At 49.4% G+C, this 16,287-nt stretch overlaps 1 protein-coding gene across 2 annotated transcripts in view; it reads right to left on the bottom strand.

The window, feature by feature from the left end:
* The window catches only part of KIRREL3 (kirre like nephrin family adhesion molecule 3), a gene marked incomplete at its 5' end in the record, with an annotated part of 537,312 nt that overhangs the window by 112,754 nt on the left and 408,271 nt on the right, over positions 1 to 16,287 (bottom strand). For both annotated transcript variants that reach the window (XM_082661165.1, XM_082661166.1), the window contains one exon: positions 4,965 to 5,042. In XM_082661165.1, coding sequence (XP_082517291.1) covers positions 4,965 to 5,042 — 78 coding nt within the window. The remainder of the gene's footprint in view (positions 1 to 4,964; positions 5,043 to 16,287) is intronic.

Genomic DNA, 16,287 nt, shown 5'->3' with positions numbered 1-16,287 from the left:
TCAGGAGGAATGGGTAATCAGGTAATCGGGGGAGGATGGAAAGAGGAAAGGGAATGGGGTGTGTGTGTGTCATGTTAGGGCACTTCCCCTTGCATATCTGATGGGAAATACCTGCCTAGTGATGCCCCAGATGACAAGGTGGCCCAGCAGTAGGAGGGGTGAGGAAGGAGGGCAGGTGGGTACAGGACGGACAACCCCACTGGTGGCCTCACCTCCTAGCCCTCCGCTTGGCTGACCTGCCCGGGTCCCAGCCTCCCCGGAGGGACTGTAGCACTGGCCTCGGAGGAGAGGCTGAGAGGTAAGGCTTATGGAATTGCTGGGGATGTGGAGACTCGTGCTCTACGTCAGGATGCTCTGCCTCCTGAGCTCCTTCTCCAGACCCACCTTACCCTTGTGGGTGGCTTTGGGTATTCCTCCATTGCCACTCCTGACACTCATTAATTACTTAAATTGAAATTGATTACTCCCTATGTGCGAGACACTGGGCTAAGGCCCAGGGACTGGCAAGGAAATGAGGGAGCAGGACCGTTGCCTTCCTGAAGCTAACTCTTAGGTGGGACAGTCTAATGGAGTAAGTGCCACAAAGTAAATAGGCTGGTTGTCACAATGGAGCACAATGGTGGGGGCAAGAGGGGTATCTGCTTTAGGTAAGGTGGTCTGGCAGGACCCCCTGTGGAGGTGACAGGAACACTGAGATGCGCCTGTGTGTTTCTATTGGGAGCGGGAGGGCAGGGGCTGTGTCTTATTTACTTTTAAAGCTCCAGTGCTTTGAACAGTGGCTGGCACTTACTATGAAAGATTGGTATTATTTTTATGGTGGGTATTCTTTGAAAGTTTGATGAATAAATAAATGATCTCCTTCCAGCAGTTCCTACTTAAAGCACCATGTACTTAATCACATGAAGACAATTATGTCAAACAAATTTAATAGTCCCATGCCTAGTCTGTCTTTATTTGCTCCTTTCTTGACAGCCCTTCATTGATTTTTGTCCATATCTCCATTTGACGCCTCAGATGTGTTGAGTCCAAACAGGAAGGAACACACACACACACGTTTTACCAGCCACCTCCATTCCTGCAAATGCTGCAGATTCTACCCGAGAAGCTATTACGTGCTCCTAAATAGAGCAAACCTCTCATTAACCATCACATGCCTCCTTAAATGATTTTTTTTTTTTTTTTTTTTTTTTTTTGGCAGTACGCGGGCCTCTCACTGCTGTGGCCTCTCCCGTTGCGGAGCACAGGCTCCGTATGCGCAGGCTCAGCGGCCATGGCTCACGGGCCCAGCTGCTCCGCGGCACGTGGGATCTTCCCGGACCGGGGCACGAACCCATGTCCCCTGCATCGGCAGGCGGACTCTCAACCACTGCGCCACCAGGGGAGTCCCTTAAATGATCTTTGAATAGTGTTTTCTTTGTATTGCTTTTTGTAGTTTAACGGCACCAGTTGCATTTACTCTAGCTTATGAGAAACCCCAGATCTATAAAGTTCCTGTTCATTCATTATTTTTCTCTTGCTTCTTCTCAAGCTGTTATTTTTGGGGGGAATGTAGTGAGGAGGAGAGAGTGGAAGGAAAAGAAAATAAAAAGATACCAAATTAAGGAAACAAATGAAATAGGGGATGACTTCTCCCCGGGTGACAGACACCCTGTTAGATACTGTTAAACAGAACAAACGTGCTTTAATACAGCACTAGTTGGTCTTTTATTTTTATTCTAAATTGCAAATATAATGCTCACCGCCTTATCTTTGATGGAAGAGGCAGCTAATTGTTCCAATGTCTCACTAATTCTAACACCCGGGAGAAAAAATTATCATTTTTAAAACTCTTCTACCAATTGTTCAGTTTACAGCAAGGAGTGTAGTGCAGCGGGGACAGAGATGTCTGTTTCTTGATCTATGTCACAGCTGCGATTCCAGTTCAATTATTAATATGTGGAAGTTATAATCATTTTGAGTATTGGAACAAGATAATTATAAACGATAAAACAGCTCCCCATGCTTGCCGATGCTTTTTTCTTATGTGCAAACATGTTGGAGTTTGGGCATGTGAGCTTTAGAAAGAGAAAAAAATGTATAATATGGCACTCGGGGCAGTAAGCCTGGCTGGAGTGGGAGCAGAGAAACATTCTTTTCCTTTCCAGGCCGCTCCCGCCTCCCCTCCTCAAGCCTCCCACCCCTCCAGAGCCAAAGCTTACCCCCCCCCACCCCCGGCATCCCTCCTTCTGCCCCAGTGACTCACCCTCCTCCTATCCTGTCTCCTCTGTTAGCTGAGATTTGTAACTCCTCACACATGGTGGTTTCACTTGCTTACCACCCCCTTGTCTCCTCGTTTACCCAGAAGCAGCAGCAGCTACTGTATGTGCTGTTGTGTGTGAGCCTGAATGTGTGCGGGGTGGGGGGGGGGAGGGCATTTGGGAGGGGCGAGAATCACAGGCACAGAGGAAGGCAGGGCTGGGGCTTAGCCGTCCTGTTACCTCCTGGCTATTGCCGTTGTCTCTGTTGCCTTTTCCTTGATTCTCAGTTTGTCTTCACTGGCGGAGGGTATAGATTGGGGTAGAGCATTCCTAACCAGGTCGACCACAGTCAGTTGAAAGGAATAACCCGTTTATATGGATTGTGTGTGTTTGAAGAGGGGACTTAGAGAGAAGAGGCATTGTTCTGGCATCTTCCGTTTTTAACAAGAAAAAAACAGCTTAAAATGCCGCCTCAGCTTAGTTGTTGCACAAAGTAAGGCTAACTGTCCTCAGAAGTCATCTGGTGCTGGTCGTGTTTCCAAGTCCTCCTCTAGTCCTCCCTGACTTTCTTCCTTCCTTCTTTACTTGAACAAAGTCTAAGGAGATATTAAGGCTGCATTTATTTTTCTTACCATTTTCCTAACCTCTGGTTCAGAGTATTACCATCGTACATTTCTGCTATGGCAAAGAAATGGATTGAATTGTGTTCCCCGACTGCACCCCCCCCCCCGCCACTGCTCCTATGTTGAAACCCTAACCCCTAATTGTGACTGTATTTGGAGATACGGCCTTTACAAAAGTGTTAAGGTTAAATAAGGTCATAAGGGTAGGGCCCTGATCTGATAGGCTTAGTGTCTTTGTAAGAAGAGACACCAGAGCGCTCTCTCTCTCTCTCTCTCTCTCTCTGCCATGTGATGACTCAGTGAGAAGGTTGCTGTCTGCAAACCAGAATGAAAGCTCTCACCAGAACCTGACCATTCTGGCACCCTGATCTTGGACTTCCAGTCTCCAGAACTGTGAGAAAATAAATTTCTGAGTTTAAGCCAGTCTATGGTATTTTGTTATGGCAGCCCAAGTCACTTGTGAAAATTTGGAGGGAGTCAAATCGTGTTCATCAGCCTTGTGATATGAATTTTTTTAGGCCCCAAGATCTTGAGTCAGTATCCTTCTACTGAGGTCAGGCACTCAGAGCTTGAGCTTTCAAATCCAATCCAAGTCCTGACTTTTTGGCACCCCTGTTCCCTGTGACCCTCATTTCAGCTTCCCTAATGAGCATTGCCAGCAAGAGAATGTATCTATTCAGCACCATGGACAGAGGCATGCTGTCAGTTTCTACAAATTAGATGTTACTGCCTCGGCTCTCAAGAACGTGGTGTTGGGAAGGGAGGGGTAGGCTGCGAAAGAGAAAAGTCAGGAAGGGATACTGACTGGTTGGATGCAGAAAATGCAGCCCTCAACCCTGGCTGTGCTCAGCCACGGAGCTCCGACAAAGAGGAAGTAGCTTCTTGAGGCTGTTGCCTTCTTACACAGACAGGCATTGAAACGGGGGAGGTGATAGTCTTTATGTTTAATTGTGCTGGCTTAACGGCTGTCAAACTGTCAGTATGATGTGTGCTGGCAACAAACCTACAGCGGGTGAGGCATTAGGTCTGGGGAGCACATGGGGTTGTGGGTGTCATGGTCTGTGGGCTGGGAGGAGAGCCAGCTAAGGAGCATAGGAAGATGCGAAGGAAGAGCATAGGAAGAGCTAAGGAAGAGCATAGGAAGCTAAGGAGCATAAGGAAGATGTTAAGGAAGAACATAGGAAGATGGCTAAGATGGTACAGGTGAGCTGCCTTTTTCATGCCTGGAATGGGAATGAGGCTACAGGGACCCTGGTCCTTGAGTGGGGAGGGGCCCAGCTCATGGCAAGCTGGGCTGGTGAGAAGCCAGGGTTTCATTTGTCTGACTTTATTGAATAAATGGCCTCCCCAGCCATTGCTTACCTACTTTTGAAGCCTGACAGTCTGTGGCATCTGATGGAAAGGCTTATGAACTGCATGGAGACAGATGGCTGGGGATGAGGAGATTGGCTCTTTATTACAGCAGGCCCGTCAGTGACAGCACTCCTCTCACATCCTAGCCTCCACATCAATGTCAATACCTTCCTCCAGCCTTCTGTGGCCCAGTCAAACCTCAGAGGAAAGACCCAGTGCTAGAGGAAGGCAGAATGACCTATGAGTAAGTGGGAGAGGTAGGGCCAATGGAGTCGGAAAAGAGGGCAGTTTTTCAAGGGGAAGTTCTTTGAGAATAGAAGCACTGCCTTATTCTTGTATAGTATCCTCCCAAATGCCCCGTGAGGTGCCGTTAATTCAATAAGCGTCCAAGACATGTGAATGATTAAGGAAAAGGGCAGAGAGGTCTGGATTAGAAAAGATAATAGAAGCAGATTTAATTGCACTGGGTGGGTAGCTGAGGACCAAAAGGAAACAAAGAGAGAGGAAGAGAAGGAGGGGGCACAAAGGGAGGAGGGAAGATAGCATATGAAGCATGCTCGTGAATCAGCATACAGTGCTTCAGGCATTAGGTCCTCTTCCCCATGTTACTAGCTGGACGGCTTCACGGAAACCAAACGGATGTGTCCACTGTCCTTTCTGAAATGGCCCAGGCTCTTTTTCCTGGTACCGTAGTTGTAGGGCATAACTTCTTCCCTCCCCATTTCCCCTGAGAGGGCGGGTTCTCACTGACCTTCATTCATTCTCCGAAACTTGTCCTTGGCCATGTAGCCCAGCACCAGACAGCATCCTCTCTTCTGGAGCCCCAGCTCTGGAAGAAAAGCAGAGGTCGGTGAGGTGGGAATGGGTCAGGGGTCAGTGCAAGGGATGTAAAGCTTGTTGCTCTTATAAACAGGGCTACTTAATTACTTAACAAACATTTAGAAAGCACTTACTATGGTCCAGACATAATTTAAGACCAATAATTTCATCATTTGATCCTCACAACAGCCCTATGAGGTATACGCCATTGTTATCCCCATTTACAGACATATTAAGCAGGCAGCCTTAGGTGAAAGAGCTGGTAGGTGGCACAGCCGGGATTTTGAACACAGGCAGCCTGACTCCAGCGTCCATGTTCATAACCGTTACTCTATAGGTTCACGAGGCCCTATATATCCCAGGCATAGGGACTATGCTCTGATCACACTGAGATTGTTGTCAAGCCAGAGAAGAGGCAGAGTCCAGCCAGCGGTGTCCAGGATGGAACAGTACAACTAGACACAGTGGCCAAAGGAGTGATTGGGTAAATTTGGAAGAAGACACAGGGGTCAAGGTGTAGGTAGAAGGAGTCTATCTTTTGGGAGAGAGTGAATTTCTGGGGCTGGGGATCCCTGTTCATCCTTATATTCAGGCGCAATTCAGCATTGTCATCCGGCACTTATGAGGTGTAAACACAGTGTAGAGCACAGCGGTGGGGATGGCTGAGAGACGTAAGACATAGACTCTGGTCCCACAAGACTTTGACCCAATGGAACAAGAGGTTAGAACAACAATTCCAGGTAGTGAAAGCAAGAGACCGTTTTCTCCCCTACGATATTTTGTAAATCAGTGCTCATTGTGTGTGAGCGTTGGACTGGAGTACCTCAGCCAACCGGACAAGATTTCCTCTCTGGTATTTATCCTTTCTTCCTCACCTGTCTTCAGCACTTGTGGGCTTTGAAGCAATTCCACACCAAGTTTCTCTTTTGACCCTCACAACAACTGCATGAGGTAGGCAGATCGGTTATTACTACTCACATTACGCAGATGAGAAAATTGAAGTTCAAAGATGTTAAGTGACTACCCATGATTATTGTAGACTCCCTGCCCCTCCCTCTTTGCTTTGGAGTCATACAAATGTGGCAGCTGCCATAAACTGGGTAAATGGATAAGGGGTCTGATTTCTGGAGGTGGGGACGTGCCTGCAGCTCCTTCCAGGCTTTGCTAGCTTTCTGGACGCCCAGATACTCTCTCCATCGGTTTCTTAGAGAAGGAGGTTCCGCCTGAGGGGTGTGTCACAGCAGCTTCTCCCACGACACTGGGTGTTCCTCTGAGCCCTAGACAGTCTGCATCTAGGCTGTCAGAGCATAGAGAGGCTGGGCTCGTTCTGCCCCCTACCCCTCCACCCACCTCTTGTGGCCCAGGCCCAGCCTCTCTGGGCAGCAGGATGAAAGGGCCCAAGAGACACGGCTAAGTCGAGCTCAGGGGCTCCAGCCCCAGAGGAAAACAAAGTGTGGTGGGCGGTGGCAGAAGCCATGGCCCAAGGAGGTCGCAGGCTTTGATCTCCTGATTCTTTAAAGGGGTTTATTGACTATCAGTAAAGAGCAGATAAGCAGATCTGAGCGTGCCTTTTCCAAAGGCACTCACTTCTCTTCCTTTCCCTCCACGCTTGTCTGAAGGCACGGCCAAAACGCCCTCACTTCAAACAGCCTTACATCTCGGGCGTTCAAATTGATGATGTTAAGTTCCCTCATCCAAGGCCTTGGCCCTTTCTTCAGGGGCTCCTGCTCTGTTGAAAGCCGTGCGGATCAAAGGCCCTTTGATGTTTACTTACTATATTTGCGGATCCTTTCTAACAACCACCTTCAAGAGGCAGGAATGCGGCATGCCAGGAGGGGGCCAGCGGAAGCCCAAGCTGTGGGGAGGCTCTGAGCTCCAGCAGACAATAGCCTCTTGCCTGGCACTGTATTGAAACCTCAACATGCTGACGACAGGCAGAGTTAACCAGCCCATTATAATTGCATGCATATTGTTCATCATCACAATGATACAATTGCTGATGATTCCTATTCTATTTTCCACTGACTTCTTACGCTCATCTGAAGCACATCTGTAGTAGCTCCTAATGAGAAACGGAGCCTGGGTTCTTGCATTGAGTCCAGGAACGAGCCCAGGTGAGCACTGAGGGGTGGAGGGCGGCAGATGCTGGATGGATTTTGGCCCGTGTTCGTGCTGGGCTTCCTGGACAGTCCCCTCGACTCTCAAGGAAATGGAAGAAGCACGATTCTCCTAAAGATTTCGAGACCGGGGACAACCTGTTGACTCTGTGTTATCTGGGCTGGCTGTCTCTGCCACTGCAACCGACCCTGTCCTATGTCATATATAATATGCCCCCGGGGGAGTCGCCCAGGGAAAGAGGCTGCACATACGCACGGTTATTATAAGAGTCTCACTGACCATGTCTGACTTTTGCAAATGAGCAGGAAAAGAAGTTTTTTAAAAAAAACCTGATTACTAAAAGAAATGGAGGACCAGGCAATTTCTCAATGTATTTGGCTCATTTAATTTGACACTTGTGGGTTAGTCTTAATTATTTAGGCGTCTACATTACAAGGCCCTAATAAGCACACTGCAGAAATGTATTAAGTGAGAGGGCTCTCTGACTGAGTCTTTACTGAGAAGTGGGGAGAAGCCACTGGGATCTTTGCAAGAAAGAGCAGGTTGGGGGATCAGCAAAGTGGGAATTATCTAGCTATCCATATATGAAAATTTGGGGTGTTCTTGGGAGAGATATTGCAGAGCTAAATTAGAGGTCATTGTTTCCACATGAGGAAGCAAGCCAGGGGCCAAAGTGAGGGAGGGGAGGAGAATCTAGAAACACAGGTGTGGAGGATGGGTGTGGTCAAAGATACTGACCAGAGAGAGAGCTGGGGGGAAGCAGGAACCTATGGCATCCTCTTGGGAAAACGTCACCAAGCCAGATCAACCAGGCTATTACGGGAGAGATGAAAGAATGTGATAGAAAGAACAATCATTGTTGAACAATCATGGTGAATCAATGATTGTCAATCAATCAAAAGTGAATCCATCATTCGCTTTGTGATCTAGAACAGCCACCAGACTGCGACCTTCCTTGTCACATGGCATGGGACCGATGGTGGAGTCAGGGTCCTAGATGCGTATTTTAGAACAGCAAGATGATGGAGTCTTCTCCACGTAGACTTTGGGGCTGCAGCCTTTGCCTGAGGACTAATCAGTAGCAGAACCACCAGATGCACCGAATGTACCCATGGGAAATGATGGACGCGAATGGAGTCATCCCGGCTTAAAGGACAGTTCAGAGCAAAGAAGGCCAGTGTCACCTGCAGATGGGGATGTGGAGGCCGCTGTCTCAGGAGGACAAAGAATTAGGGAATGCTGCTACACAATGAAACATTCCCTGGGAAGCGGTGTGTTTCTTAGGGAGAAGTCCAGATTGCACCCCAGGAACTCCCGGCCTCTAGACTGAGCAACAGAAGGGTGAGGATAGTGCCTTTTTAGGCTCAGAGTCCTTAGCCCTAAGCACAGTGCCTGGCACGTGGCAACGGATCAGGAAAAGTCTGACTTAATGGGTAGTAATCAGTTCTCCCCGACCCGGGCCAGAATGGAATCAGGAGGGCTTAACCCTGGCACAGTGGATTAGGTAGATGCAGATGGTCTGAAGTGAATGAACATTGTAATTCATCAGAACAGGAGTCTGGGAAGCGTGAGGTTTCCTCTCGGGAGGAATAAAGAGGGATGGCTTCCTAAATGGAATGGTTTTCCTTCAGTTTCAGAGGGTGAGGATGGGACTTTTTCTAGCCCAAGGATTCCTTTATTCTTACGAGTAATCATAATGATAGTGCAGTGATATTACCTCACATTTGTGGGATACTTATTTTTTCACGATGCTGTCATATTCACTATCTTATTGGGTGTTCACAGTAGCTCTGTGAAGCACGCAAGGAGGAAATGATTTCCTCCGTTTTGGTTTCAGAAACAGGCTCAGAGAAGTAAAATGACAACTCAAGGCCAAAGCACAGTTGGTGACAGTGCTCAGGCTAGAATCCAGGTCTGATTTCTGGCTAATTCTTAGGGTAGGTTCCGGGATCCCAGGGCTGCTGATGCCATGATTCAAGACAGAGAAGAGACAGCAGAGATCAGTGGTCCTGGCTGGGACTGTGGGGTGAACTGTGTCCCCCCAAATCCAATGTTGAAGTCGTAACCTCAATACCTCAGAATGTGCCTTTATCTGGACAAAGAGACTCTACCAAGGTAGTCAAGTTACAATGGTCAATGGGGAGCCCTAATCCAATATGACAGATGTCTTCATAAACAGGGGAAATTTGGGACAGACACACATATAAACATGGAGACGGCCATCAATGAGCCAAGAAGGGAGGCCTAGAACAGAGCCTTTCCTCACAGCCTTCAGAAGGACCCAACTCTGCCAACATCTTCTGTGGACTTCTAGCCTCCAGAACTGTTAGGCAATACATTTTTGATGTTTAAGCCACCCAGTCTGTGGCTCTTTGTCACGTCAGCCCTAGCAAGCTAACATAGACAGGAAGAGGGGAGAAGCTGGTCTTTTATAGAACCTGGCTATTTCCATTGGCCAAGACTCTGACTCCCATCCCTTGGTCACAGGGGATGCAGGGAGCAGCATTGCACGACCACTCAGAAGCCTTGTGAGAGGCACCAACTGATTGGAGAGCGGCCAGAGGGGCTGCTAAGGTGGGACAATGGGGGTGGTGGCACAAGAGATGATGGGAAACAGGGCAGGTGGGGAGGGAGGGCAGCTGTGGGTCTTGGTGGCAACCCAGGATGCTGTGAGCATTCCTGCTGCCAACGTGAGGATGACATTGGCTAGAAGAGTGTTTGCTTATTGCCCCAGCCAGAAACAAATGAGCTGTGAAGTGACCACAGATCGAGCTGGTGACAATGGACAGGTACCACGTCCTTCTCCCTCACCATTTCTTTCTTTCTGTTTTTAAATTTTTATCGGAGTAGAGTTGATTTCCAATGTTGTGTTAGTTTCAGGTGTACAGCAAAGTGAATCAGTTATACATATACCCACTCTTTTTTAGATTCTTTTCCATATAGGCCATTACAGAGGATTGAGTAGAGTTCCCTGTGCTATACAGTAGGTCCTTATTAGTTATCCATTTTATATATAGCAGTGTGTGTGTGTGTGTGTCCATCCCAATCTCCCAATTTATCCCTCCCTCCCTTTACCTCCTCGTAACCATAAGTTTGTTTTCTACATCTGTAACTCTATTTCTGTTTTGTAGATAAGTTCATTTGTACCCTTTTTTTTAGATTCCACATATAAGCGATAACACTCAGTATGACAATCTCTAGGTCCGTCCATGTTGCTGCAAATGGCATTATTTTGTCCTCTTTTATGGCTATCCCTCATCATTTCTGAGGCTATTCGGTGCATCTGGGGGCCCTTCTGTCCCCAACGTGCCCCGTCACAGTGGTTCAGGGGTGCCTGCTGAGGACTAACCCTTTACCACCTGAAGCTGTTAGATGGAGCAGGTCCCCAGAAGCCGACCTAACAAGAATAGAGCATGATGGGCGGGCAGTTTGGTGTGGATACAGCAAAGATTTCGGGAGACGAGAAAGTGAGACGAGGCAGGAGACAGAGTCAGGGACCGGACCTGGAGGACCTGGTGAGCCTTGCCTAGGAGTCTGGACTTTTCCTACAGAATGCTTAGCAGAAGAAAGGCCAGACTTGCGTCTTATAAAGACCATATTAGCACTGGGGCAGATGTGGCTGGGAGAAGGTAAGACCAGACAAGGGAGCGCAGCTGGGAAACTGTGGAACACTCCTGGCAGGAGGCGATGGGATGACGTGTGCCCCCTCTTCCTGCTCTCCCAAGACAGCCTGAGAGGAGAAAGCAGGTGAAAGGACCCTGGGCTTCTCAGAGGGACATTCAGAGCTTCCACATCCCCGCCACCTTGACACAGGAGAGCAGTGCAGGGGCTGAAAATAGCTCCCCAGATAGTTCCAGAGAGCAGGTGGAGAAGACGTCAGCTGGACCTGGCTGGAGTCACAGGGGAGCCCTGGGGGGTAGGGGAGGCCACGTGTGCTGTAAAACCACCACTGCCGGCTGGAGCCTCGCTTCAGCCCTTAACAGTCCACAGGCTTCTCCGGGCTTCAGTTTTCTCATCTACGAAATATGGATACTGGTAGTAAAACCCTTCTCACATGGTTGCCATGCAAATCCAAGGAGACAGCATTTGATGAAAAGGGCCTCCTCGAATGAAGTACTGATGAGCGAGAGTTCAGGAAACAGAAACAGAATATCAGACTGGGGTTTAGAGATCATCAAATCCCCTTCCTTACCCTCCTTTTTTTCTTTTTTTTTTAAACAGCTATGAAAGAGGAGACTCAGGGAGGTGAAATACCCTGTCCAAGGTGATATAATGAGCTGTTAGGTGGCATCTTTGAAGGTCAGTGTGGCAGAGGTAAGTCAGCTGGGCTGGAGGAGTGAAGTGAGTCAGGAGGACCAGCCAGGGGGTGTCACAGGCGAGGCCACAGGACCAGAGGTGCTGGCAACTGAGAGGAAATGGCGACTCGGAGAGATGTTCTTGACCGAGACAATGGGGCTAAGCATCAGAGTGGCTTAGGCAGAGGAAGGGGACAATGGCAACCACAAGGTCTTTAGTGGGGAAGACTGCAGGAAGTGAGGGGGCTGGGTCAGAAGTGATTGACAGGGCTTCCTTGGTGGCGCAGCGGTTAAGAACCCGCCTGCCAACGCAGGGGACACCGGTTCGATCCCTGGTCCGGGAAGATTCCCACATGCTGCGGAGCAACTAAGCCCGCGTGCCACAACTACTGAGCCTGCACTCTAGAGCCTGTGAGCCACAACTACTGAGCCTGCACACTAGAGCCTGCATGCTGCAACTACTGAGCCCACGTGCCTAGAGCCCGTGCACTGCAACGAAGGGTAGTCCTGCTCACTGCAACTAGAGAAAACCCACACACCACAACGATGACCCAAAGTAGCCAAAAAAAAGGAAGTGATTGACAAAGGAAGCCTATGAGGTTACATGTGACAACGGTGCATTTTGGACTTCTGTATTTGAAGGATCCCCAAGTGAACAGGTCCTGGTTGATTACATGAGCACAAGTTCAGATCTGAAGAAATACATTTTTAACCAGCTTCACTGACCTCGGAGAGCAAATATCTTGGTCTGTAGACCAATTCGTAATGTGATGAATTATGTAAAAAGCAGTGGGATGATACAGGTAACCTCTGCTATAGTACGGCTACCACCCCTCCATAACCAGCAAGTATTTACAAAATGCGGCAGCTATAAAACCCAACCCACGAACACTCGAGAGGCACGATGCTCAAGATAAAAATATGTAACACAAGCTTCCTCTCCCAATGAGATTATGATCCAGTTGGTTATGTAAGGCATACACCTGTGAAAAGGTAGCGTCAAAGACAAGCAATGGTTCAGTTAGAGAAGCGTCATGAGGCAGGGCTGGAGTCATTTCTACATGAACGGCAATAATTGCTGTAGGGGTCCCGACGAGGAAAAAGGAGCTCAGGTGGTGGGGTGGGCCTCCTAAAGGACCTGGGGGGCTGCAGATTTGTCTGGGGTTTGCCTTGGTTGGGTGTCTGTACCCATGGCCTCTCTCATATGTGTTCTGCCCGGTGGTAGCCCCCTGGTGGCAGGATGCTGGAGTCTCACGTTTGGCGAGTTCTCACTATGATTCTGCTAAACTGCTTTCTGCAACGGGTCTGCCTAGTCCTGTTTTCAGCATAATTACTCACATCCCAGGCAATAAGGGTGCCCATAAATCATGCAAAGATCACAGTTTTCTGATCAAACTCTCTAGGAAAGAGTCCTGAAGAGTGGGATAATAAAGGTTTATTAATCCTGTCTAGTGCGTGGCTCGGGGCCTCTAGGACAAGTAATAAATGTTTAATAGACCAATAATACCTGTTTCATAATTTTTGAATTGCATTGCTTGCTAATGTTAAGTTTATTAAAGCACTATAAACTTTACATTGTTGTAAAGACATAATTGCTCTTTCATTGCTTACTTAATGAGTTAATTATATTAGAACTAAGTTTTTCACTGTTCATGTTAAGTATCAATTAGTTCTCTTAAACAATTGATTTGTATTTAATTAACTATGCTATTACATACCAATTACATTCTTCTAAGAGAAATCTGAAACACACGTGGTCTTAAATTAAATTTTTTGAAACAATGAATTACAGAAAAAGCTCACATCTAAGGCTTCCCTGGTGGCGCAGTGGTTGAGAGTCCGCCTGCTGATGCAGGGGATGCAGGTTCGTGCCCTGGTCTGGGAAGATCCCACATGCCGTGGAGCAGTTAGGCCCATGAGCCATGGCCGCTGAGCCTGCGCGTCTGGAGCCTGTGCTCAGCAACAGGAGAGGCCACAACAGTGAGAGGCCCGCGTACCGCAAAAAAAAGCTCACATCTAGTGATCCTCTTTTAGGAAGAGTTGGCAATCGTTGTGATAATTCCAAAAAATTTTTGTGGCCACCAGCCCATCCTCACTACCTCCTGCAGGGAGCAAGGCTCCTTCAGGCCCCAGATGGTAAGCGCCTTGCGGCTCCCTACAATAGCAAGGACCAGCATCGCGGCAGCCCTTTGCCAGCCCCCGCCTTCTCAGCTGCCTCAGCCGTGCCATTTACTGCCTGGCATGGCCCTACCCCAGTGTGGCCAAGGCAGGCAGCATATCCGCAAATTCCTCACCACCAGCTGTGGGGCCCATGACTGTCTGTGTTGTTCCTGGCCCCAGATCCCATGTGTCTGCAGGGTCCCATGTGGTCCCCAATCCTCCGGCTTCTCCAAATCTCTGCTCACTGCCCCGAGTCTGTACCTCGTGGGCAGGAAAAAGACAGCCCTGGGCATTTACTTTCCTCTTCTTGTTTCACCCTCACACAAACGTTATGAAGCTAGGTATTATTATTCCTGTCTTTGTTTATAAAGAACTGGACATTTTAGATGGGTAAGGAGTTTGCCAGGGTCCCTCAGCTGTGAGTGGTGAAGCTTGGGCACACCTGTGTGCCTGACTCCGTGCCTGGTGGCTTCCATGCTGGTCTCCCTTCTCTGTGAGATACGACTCCTCACCTACCCTCAGATGCTGCCTGGGGGTCTTTCTCCCAGCTGATTAATTGCTTAGAGTTCCAACGCGGCCACCAGCTGACTCCGGACGTGGCCTTCCTCTGGGCCACTTGGGCATCAGTGCAGCCCCCAGGGTCAGCAGAGTCCACCACACCCCTCTGCACCCTGGAATTGGGACACTGGCTGCCCACCCCTCCCCTGGGGGCTGGACGTGGCCTCGCCTTGCCCCTCTCCACTGGCTGGTATCACCCACCGTGGGGCCAAGCTCACTTCATTCACCAGTGCAATTAAAGTTGCCATTTACTGATTACTTACGATTGCTTAGTCTCTGGGCTGAGTACTTTGCATGCATTATTTTCTATCGTAAAAATTCTGTAAGGTAAGTACTATTATTGTTCCTAATAATAGGAAACTGGTGATCCAAAAGATTAAATATTCACTCAGGGTCAAACAGCTAGTAAATGTGGAGGCCAAGAAAAGTGACGATAAACGAGGTTCTTCGCGCTACTAGTATAATCTTTTTGTGAGAGGTGCAGGGAATTGGGGGAAGTTTAATAATGTTGGTGGAGAAGTTTTATGGGAAGCAGTTTTACCACATGTACAAGAAAACCTCAGCCATCTCTGATTTAGGATATCTAATCCCAGTGCTTAATTGCTCTGTGGAGGAGCGTGACAGAGAAACGAGATGATGAAGGCCACCCCTCCACGCCCTGGCCTGCCATCAGTCTACTTATCCTGTGAGGAATGGGGACTGCTGAAGGCCATAGGCCTGGAAGACTTTTAGACTTTTCCTAAGAGCAAGTTGGGGGTTGGTGACTAATGATTGAACGGGGCCGATGCTCGAGAGCTGTGGCCCTGCCCCTGGGTATGCTCAGCCTGGTACATGCAGTTAATTACGCTGGGAGGCCAGGCAGAAAGAGGGCATCTCTCCTCTCCTTTTTCTAGTAGGACCAAAAAAGTCCCCAGTGACTAAGACTGAGGGCAGTGGGAGGCCTGCAAGGTCTCCCCACGTCCACGTGCTCCCACCCCGTCCCCTGCCCTTCTCTTCAATACCAGATCTAAAGCCAGAAGGCAGAGCCCCCATAAGAGGCTGTGAATGTAAGACTGATTTGTGGTTTGCTATTCACACAGGTTCGTAGCCCCATTGATCAGGTGGGGCTCAGGAAAGTTAGTAATTTTTCCGAAGTCACACACCTGGGAAGGGGAGGAGTCAGGATTAAAATCCAGGTCCATTTGATCCCAGAGCCCAGGCTGTGCCCTTCTGCCAGGATGTAGCCTAGATGCTGCACACACAGCTCAGGTGACCCGCACAGACCCCAGTGGGAGGAAGGCGACCACGTGTGTCCAGAGGGTGCTGGCCAATTAGGTCAGAACTGCCAGGTGGTCAGGGGGCTCTGAGAAGCCCCTGTGGGAGCCGGGTCCCTGGGGAGTCTGTGCCTGGAGAAGGAAGGGTGGCCTCCAGAGAGGCAGGGGGCGAGGGTAGGGCAGGGAAGCATGGAGGGGTGGGAGTGGGGGTGGGGGACGGCAGGAGCAGTGCTGCTGTTTAGTTTTGTGCTTACAACCCCCCCCTTGTCACCCATTTATGGCCCAAATAAAATCATAAAGGCTGAGGAAGAACCAGGAGGGTCCCATAAAGGCCATGAGCTGGATTTAAAGCATTTCTCACTGGAGTCAGGTGGGGATGGCCAGGCTTTGTCCTCAAGCCCACATCCCACTGGACAGGGCTGGGGTGGAGGGAGACGTCAGTTCTTACCTGGCACAAGGGAAGAGGGCAGAGAGAAGGGAAATGTGTCCGAGGAGTGCGGGGAGGGGAGGGTCTTTTAGGGTCTTTGGGATGGAAGGGGGTAGACTAAGCCTCGGTGAGCTAGAGGGCGCTTCCTCCACTTTCTGGGTAGAAAAGCAGGACAGGAGGGAGGCCAGGTGGTGGCACGTTATTGTCCCCAGGCCAGGCCAGTCACAGCTGCCTTGTTCACAGTCCGGTCACCATGCCGTGCCTGGCTGCGTGGGCTGTGTCCATTCAGAAGCTGCACACCTTCCCCTGGGGCAGAGGAGGAGAGTGTGGGTGAGTGTGTAGCCCTCCTGACTCTGCCCCTCCGTCCACACTTCCGACCTAGGGCTGTCCACTAGCGCATCGTGACTTGGGCTGTTTTGCGGGTGAGGTTGGCGAGGAGGGGAG

This window comes from Grampus griseus (assembly GCF_964374135.1).
Source record: "Grampus griseus genome assembly, chromosome: 8".
Classification (NCBI taxonomy): domain Eukaryota; kingdom Metazoa; phylum Chordata; class Mammalia; order Artiodactyla; family Delphinidae; genus Grampus; species Grampus griseus.
Note: the sequence above shows the minus strand (reverse complement) of the source record. Positions and strands in the feature narration are given on the sequence as shown.